Source organism: Volvox carteri (genome assembly GCF_000143455.1).
Source record: "Volvox carteri f. nagariensis unplaced genomic scaffold VOLCAscaffold_19, whole genome shotgun sequence".
Taxonomy (NCBI): Eukaryota; Viridiplantae; Chlorophyta; class Chlorophyceae; order Chlamydomonadales; family Volvocaceae; genus Volvox; species Volvox carteri.
In genome coordinates, this window is record NW_003307562.1 from 1,532,424 (window position 1) to 1,540,292 (window position 7,869).

The window sequence follows — 7,869 nt, forward strand, 5'->3', positions numbered from 1 at the left end:
CCCGTGGCGGAACCCCTTAACAGAATCCAACTACATACATACAGAGTATCATGGGCTGAGCTGGGCGGTGTGCCCCCTACCTCCCCACCTCGCCGGGTTAGGGGCAGAAGATGTTGGCCGCTGGAGCTTAGTTGAGTGGAGTTGCGTTGCGTTGAGTTGACTTGACTTGACTTGACTTGACTTGACTTGACTTGAGTTGACTTGAGTTGAGTTGAGTTGAGTTGAGTTGAGTTGAGTTGAGTTGAGTTGACTTGAGTTGACTTGAGTTGACTTGAGTTGACTTGAGTTGACTTGAGTTGACTTGAGTTGACTTGAGTTGACTTGAGTTGAGTCCGGAGCCCCTCCTTCCGAGGGAGGGGAGTTGGGACCCGTAGGAGCCCCCCCCCCCGCCGTGGGGGGGTAGAGGTTTGACTAGAAACAGAGAATCACGCATCACCACCATGACGACATCCTCCACCGGCGGTAGCAGATGCCGCCGGTAGCGGAGGTAGCGGCAGGAATCGCAGGCGCGGCAGTAGCAGCAGTAGCAGCAGAAAATACCGCAAAATATAATAAGACCCGAGGGGGGGGGGAAGGATTTCTGCTGCAGCTGCTGAACAAATCGCCCCCGCCTCCCACAACCTCCGGGCACAACATACAACACGTGTGTGTATGTGTGACGTGTCTTCCTCGCCGTTAACAGGTACGGCATGATCGGGTACCGACACAGCGTGCTGGCCGCCGTACAAAACACGACGTGTGCCGTACTGATGTCGCTGATCTCTCTGCAATTCATTCAGGTGCGGCTCGCCGTCCCTAAGTTGGCCCCCTGTATTGGTCAAACTTTAGTTTAGTTTGGTCGTACACGCCTGCAAAACATCTCCCCCTGGCCTCCCCCTGATTGACCGGACCCCCCTGATCTGGCCGCCTGACCCCTTGAGATTCACCAGCCAACCAACCCACCTGATCATCAATCGCATTGGGAAGGATTTTCCGTCCTCCTCCAACAACCATTTGTATTGTGGTAGTTTGTGGACCAAAAAAGGTGGTTTCAAACCCACCGGGCGATTTCTCAGCTTTGAATTGCACACCACACCACACCACATCGCGACCACAACCACCATTACCACCACCATTACAATTGCCGCTACCACTAACACACACATCCCGACTCGGGCGCTCCAATAATGGCAATTGGCGGTCCGTAAGGGTGCCCTCAACGTAGCTGCCACGCACACGTCCCCCCACCGCACTGTCGCGGACTTGCAACCCTCGTAAAGACCACCTGGCCACCACTAAACCAGTATCACTAACAATGCCACAAATATCACACATACATACATATATACATATATACATATATACATATATACATGTATGTACACACCAGAATAAATACATATATACATTTCCGTACACTGTCGTACACTGTCAATATATAAAAATGCATTTTGCGCGCGCAGTTCGCTGTGGCGATCACGCCTAATCAGGACTTGGCCTTCTGCACATCCGTGGGCTTCGTGGTGCTCAACCTGCTGCTGAGTACCCAGTTCCTTGGGACCTGTGAGTCTCGAGCTTGCTTATATTCGTATGTATGAGTCTTGACGCGGAGTGCGAGTGTGTGTTGTGTGTTGCGTGTGTGTGTGGGGGGGGGGAAGTGTAGATCCAGGCTTGTATGCTATTATTATTATTCATTAATTTTTATTTTTTTATTGCTGGGAATAGGTTTTTTTAGCTATTATTAATCATTATTCATTTATTTTACTTCTTTTATTGCCTGAATAGGGGTCTCCCGTGAGGCCGCAAGCCCGCGCCTTGCAGCCCGCAATACTCCCCCCGTAATGCCCCCCTCTGTTTTGGGGCACCCTCGTCTTTTCCATCTCCCACCCTCGTATGAGCGAGTGCTACCTTCAGAAAATTTAGTGATGTGACCGCCTGTAGACTGGTCATGTCCACAGATTTATTTTTTCTCGTCCGATTTGGCCTTGTTGTTCGTATTCATGCTCATGTTGCCATTCTATCGTCGTATATGTTTCTGTTAGACACTGAGACCGTTATATATCAGCCAGGTATGGAGGGCTGTGGTTGAACCCTGACTTCTGTTGGGTGCGAGTCATGTGTGCACTCCTGGTGGTTTTAGGGGTTTTAGCGGTTTTAGGGGTCTTTAAATGCCTTCTTGGCTCGGTTTTATGTGTGACGATTTTAGGGGTTGTAGAGCGGTGTGTTTCTTCATCTTCTTCTTCTTCTTCTCCTCCTCCTTCTTCTCCTCCTTCTTCTGTTGGGCGCAAGCAGATCCCTCCCAGGGTGTTTAAAGGCAATTAAACCAAGGAGTTCCATAAACGCCTTATTAGCTACCTGCCTGCCTTCATACGTGCTGAATACTGCAGTACCGTACGGCAAATCATTAAATCCCGTACGACACCGTACGAACCCAAATGCAGTCAAGCTCTTCTTTTCCTGGATCCGCCGTCTTCGCGCCCTCTCTGCGCTCGACCACTCCTGGCGGGGCCTTATGTGGGCCGAGTTTCATAACCGTGCCTTCGAGTGCGGCCCCGCGGGAACCCCGGGTTTCCTGGGTACGGATGCGCTCGGGTTGCTTCCAGAGTTCCTGCCCGACAACAGGAGGTTCAGAATGATTGCGTGAGTGGGCTACCCAGCTGGGGGGGAAGGGGGGGGAGGAGTGGTGGTAGTGTGGGGCTGAGTTTGCGGGTGGGGGGTAGTAGGGGAGGTGGTACGGGGTGTGCCTTGCCGAGGGCGGAGGGCGGAGGGCTTAGATTCCTAAGGTTTGGGTTTCGGAGCGTGGCGGAGGGTGGCTAGGTGCATGGTTGTGGGAGTGGGCGAGTGGTCTTGAAATCATGGTTGATGCAGCAAGTGGAGAAGGACATTAATGTTGCTTTTGTTGCCATTTGTTTTGCTTTTGAATGCTTGTATTATTTTTGCTGTTAAAATTGTGTATGTATGTAAATGCAATTTATGTACGTATATTTTGCTTTTAGTCGTCAGCGCCGACTGAGCACGAGCTGGTACATTTGTGTCCCGCAGGGTTGGCATGACGCAGTCGTACGACAACTGTGTCGTAGACACCAACGCGTTGCTATCCAACTTTGGCATCAACGTGCCCGTCGGTACGACAGTGGGCTACCTGTTCGCCTACTGGGCGGTCCTGCATCTCATCACGTACCTCTCCCTACGACATGCCGTATCGCACAAGGCGGGTTCTGCAACTGCCGTCGCAGCCGCCGCTGCTGCCGGCGGCTTGTTGAGCCGGCTGCGTAGGGCGGTTGGTGCAGGGGGTGGCCGGTAGAGGGCTGTACGGCGCTTCAAAGGCTGTAGTTCTTCAATAGCTTTTAGCCATTGAATCTTAAGAAGGAGGAGTTCGTTCCTTGTTCCAGCTTTTTCCGGCGGTTGGGGAGTTTTTAGTTGAGGATGGTTGAGAGAACGTGTACTGCAAGGCATGCAAAGAGTCCCTCAATGGACGTGCCCACCGACTACATACATATATACATACATGCATACATGCATCTTAAATGCATCGTAAATGCATCATAACCATTTTTTTTCCGAGGGTAGCATAGAGGATACGGAGGATTGGAGGGTAGAGGATTACATGCTGAGGGGTACGGATATAAACCGTTTCAGTAGTCGTATAGTCGTACTATGTAACATACAAAGTACGACAAAAGGTAAGCTTGATCGCATGGGCCTTACGGGGATCTCACATGTTGTACCGACGCAGGCCCCGGTTCACACTGCGCCGCTCATATTTAGGATCTACGAGCGCGTCCATGCTTTTAAATACAATTTTTTAACGTCCAACAGGTGCTCGTACGTTTGTGTTTCGTGCGCATGCATAAGGCAATCCTTACAGCGGAGCCAGAACGGCTACAAGTGCTTGCACAGCACACGCCGGGGGCCCTTATCCGTGACGGACTCGGCAAAAGCCATGCCACCAGCGTCACTGGCTCAGGGCTTCAGCAGGTGTACGCTTCGTGCACATGCACAGATATGATTTGGGGTTTGGCAGCCGACCTCGTGAATGTGTGTCTTCAATCCAAGGCCTTTGATCTTCACACACAGACGAGGAGGACGCCGCCGGTGTTGTTCTTCCCGTCGCTCGCGGGAATGACTGCAATCACACGCAATGTCGCCGTTTTACCGTCACAAGCGGCTGCGAACTGTTAGGATTTGCCATTTGAATTTCACACTCCACGAGGACGGTGCCGCTGTCACAAATACAGCATTCGCGATCGCACTGTAAGTTGCTCTTTGCTCTATGGAAACACCAGAGAAGGACTGCTGGTTTGTTTGGAAAAGGGCTCCTGGAGAAAAGATGTGGCCGTACACAGCTAGCGCAGGAAGAAGAAATGATTTGGCTGTGCTAACGACGCACGCTGCGGGAGGCGGATTTGCGTTTGGAGATGATCGGCAGCAATAGTCGGATGAAGCTATCTGCTGCTCACTTCGCGCGGGAGAGCGGAGGGGTATTTGAATCAGCCGGGGAAAGCTTTGGCCTGTACTTGACGATTCCATGCGGTGACCAGCAAATCCCCCTTTACCATTCTGATGTTCCAACGGACTGGGTAATGGACTCGTCAATCCAGGGGCTTATGCAGGGCATTCCTGCAGCGCAACGGCGTTCAGCCATCGACGGATTGCCAGCAAAAGGTTTGAACATGTACAGTTTGGGAAGATTTATGGGTGATGAAACAGTGCTGGAGGTGAATCGAAGATAGAAACCAGGTAGGTAGTAGGGGAGGTAGCATGTAGATGAGCAGAAAATGCACATTAATACGGGCTTTATGTGAGTATACCAGAGAAAATACGACTATCTTCTTTTGCAAGTGCCGCTGGAGCTCCTGTAGACGATCAACCAATCCGCGCCACCGATGTGGCTTACCTAATAGTTTATTCATGTCGCATACTGCATGCGGATTAATTTATGGGAGTCTAACTTAAAGTTATATAAAATGATTCATGGTAGTTGCATGAGCATCAAGTGATCGAGGGCTAGATTTACAGCATCGTACAGCCACGTAACAGTACAGCGGAGTACACCGGCTTTTAGGACAAAGCGAGTTTCCATATCCACAAAGAAAAAACACTACAAATCCCGTTGTATAACTTCACGTAATAAAACTAGGACTTTTAGTTTGCCCTTGCGTTCCGCTCTCGAAGGGTCCTCCGCTGCTGCAGAATTATTGCTTACCTGTCTTAACTTGTGATAGAGGACACGATTTATTAGATCAAGACTAAAAGCTATCTGTTTCTTGGAGCCTGCGCAATTGAGCGAAAATGGTTAGTGTCCTGTCTTAGACCTGTGACGGCGATGCCTGGACCAACCTTGTAGGTAACAGGTCCAATGCTGTCATGTTTCAGGGCTGCGGAGCTTCGTCGACTAAGGGTAGCGCAGCCGCTGGGCCGAAGCCCGCGACTGCAGAAGAACCAATGACACCTAAAGTAAGTGTGCAATTTAATCGCATAATATAACTATATATTATTACCTTACTGATAGCCCCGACTAACCTTTGTGCATTCGTCATCACTGTCGCGCGGTCAGGGGCGTCTTGTACTAGCCCCTTACGAAAAAACTGCAAGTCTTGGGCGTCGAAAAATCCATGATTCTGTAATTATGTCCATGGATCGAAAATGCAAGGTGCGCGAAGGGCCGTCGGCGCACCCGAATGGCGATTCAGCTGCCACCTGTCCTCGCGACTCGGCTAGGCGCAAAGTGCGAGGAAAAGACACCGAATCCAATTAACATCTCATACCTTCTAAAGTCGCACCAATGTCTACCTGACGTGGGCACTCATTGTCACCCGCGCCCCAGGTCTGACCAAACGGCCAGCCGCCACAGCTCACCCTACCTCCGCAGCAGCTTCCCTTGCGTTCCACCCTCTTAGCCACACACATGCACATTCACACACACGCACATACACACACAACGGATTCCCCACATCCCCCTTTTCCCCTGCCCCTCCCCCGTCCCCGCAGCAACCTGACCTCAACGACGTAGGGAGTCGAGGTAAGCGCAGAGCGAGCAGTCCGCAACGAAAACCAGCCTAAACCCTAGCTCCTTCCTCCGAAGCAGCTATTAGGATCCAAATCAGAATCCAAATCCAATTTCAATTCTCTGGAACCTGAGTTAAATCCATTCAGGGTGTAGGGCCAGTCGTCCGCGGCAACACCCGAGAAAGCCCCGAAAAGGGGAGGAGGCGTCGCCTGGGGGGGGGGGCAAATTCGTGTCAAGGTTGAGGAGGGAAAAGCGGTTTACCAGCTCTGTGCCACAACACCGTGAAGTCAGGGTCGTCTCAACCCCTCAGCCCTTGTCCTGTCCTGTTGTGTTGTGTTCTGTGGAAAGTTCCCCCGCACAACCAACCGCACAATCAAGCCATCTGCTGATCACGCCTACCTCTACTCCACCCGCACACACAGGTGCCTCGAGTACCGCGGCAAACACGACACAACAACAACAACAACAACAACAACAACAGCAACAACAGCTGCAAAAGGAGCAGCCTGCAGCTGCCAGCAATAACTCCCGAAAGGCGCCAGCAGCGGCGCCAGCGCCACCACCGCCGTCAACGTCACCACCGAGAGGGGAAGCAGCTCCGAAAGAGTCGCCCAAGGCCGTTAAGGAAAGCCCCAAAACGCCAGTGGCGGCGGCGGCGCCGGCGGCGGCGGGATCTCGTCCAGAGACGCCAAAGAAGTCTGGTGTGGCGGCGTCAGCGGCGACAGCGCCGCACGTCCCCGACACCTCCTCCCGCCCGGCTCTGCAGGTTCCCAAGCTAGCTGAGGGAGCGCACGTGCCCTGCCTGTCACCGCCGCCGCCACTGGCGCCCAGCAGCTCATCAGAGCTGGTACGTGTCCGCTTGTTGTCCGTGACTGTGCGCTTCTGTATGTATGTATTCATGTGCAGGCTCTGTCTGTATGCCTGTCTGTATCCCTGTCTGTATGCCTGTCTGTGTCCCTGTCTGCATGTCTGTGGTTTTGGAACCAGTGGCCGGGTTTGGGGGTTGCTGGCGTAGCAGCGAAAGCATTTGAACTGGGGGCCCCGAATCACCCGCCATACCCGCCACGTCCGCCGTGCCGCACGACTCAGTCTTTCCATACCCCCGCCCTCCCCGGGTATGGAGACGGAGGAGGAGGGCATGGTGACGCTCATAACCACGGCTCAATGACTTCTCCCCCCCCAACCCTCGGGTCAATGACTTCCTGACATCGCTCATAACTCCCTCCCTAGGGGCGGTATCGGACCTTTGGGACCCCTTCCGGCAGCACCGTGGTCATTTATCTGATTTCCTTGCAGCGCATGCGATTTCCCCCCCCCCCTTTCCCGACCAAATATGATTCCCACCCCTCTCCCCCACCCCTCCCCCCGCATCTTTCTCCCCCCCCGGACAACAGCCGGAAGGTGCCATGGAACAAATACGGCAGCTGGCCTCCGGCGAGGCCGCCGCCGCCACGGCGGCAGCAGCACATGTACGACAATTGCTGTGTACGGCAGCGCCGCCCATACAGGCACTTTTGGACGCGGGCGTGGCGGCGGCGTTGGTCCGATGCCTCAAAGAAGGCCCCACACCGGCCAAGGTATGTTTATATATATCTATGTATGCATGCATGTATGTATATATGTACATTGCTGCAGCTTTATTCGTTGTTGGTGATGGTTTGGACAGATCGGCAACAACAAAAGCCTCTAATTCGACCTTCTTACACACACTCCTTCTTACACCCCCCCCTTTCCCTCCCCCCCCGGGCCCCCCACTCCGGGACGCAGCTCGATGCCGCCTGGGCCCTCGCGAACATCGCCTCATCCCCCGTCCACGCGCACGTGGAGGCCTTATGTAATGCGGAGGCGCATAAAGCCCTTCTGGCGGCGCTGGGTGTACC

The 7,869-nt window shown here is 53.2% G+C and overlaps 2 protein-coding genes across 2 annotated transcripts in view; both read left to right on the top strand.

Annotated features, from left to right (window-relative positions):
- Nucleotides 1–3,283, top strand: part of VOLCADRAFT_91098 (uncharacterized protein) — a gene marked incomplete at both ends in the record, with an annotated part of 8,792 nt that extends 5,509 nt beyond the window's left edge. Inside the window, 4 exons of the mRNA XM_002950524.1 lie at nucleotides 683–779; nucleotides 1,443–1,542; nucleotides 2,367–2,619; nucleotides 3,022–3,283. Of these exons, the coding sequence (XP_002950570.1) occupies nucleotides 683–779; nucleotides 1,443–1,542; nucleotides 2,367–2,619; nucleotides 3,022–3,283 (712 nt within the window). The remainder of the gene's footprint in view (nucleotides 1–682; nucleotides 780–1,442; nucleotides 1,543–2,366; nucleotides 2,620–3,021) is intronic.
- A 2,325-nt stretch (nucleotides 3,284–5,608) lies between these two features.
- Nucleotides 5,609–7,869, top strand: part of VOLCADRAFT_91099 (uncharacterized protein) — a gene marked incomplete at both ends in the record, with an annotated part of 9,810 nt that continues 7,549 nt past the window's right edge. Inside the window, 5 exons of the mRNA XM_002950525.1 lie at nucleotides 5,609–5,632; nucleotides 5,971–6,001; nucleotides 6,412–6,836; nucleotides 7,384–7,566; nucleotides 7,757–7,864. Coding sequence (XP_002950571.1) covers nucleotides 5,609–5,632; nucleotides 5,971–6,001; nucleotides 6,412–6,836; nucleotides 7,384–7,566; nucleotides 7,757–7,864 — 771 coding nt within the window. The remainder of the gene's footprint in view (nucleotides 5,633–5,970; nucleotides 6,002–6,411; nucleotides 6,837–7,383; nucleotides 7,567–7,756; nucleotides 7,865–7,869) is intronic.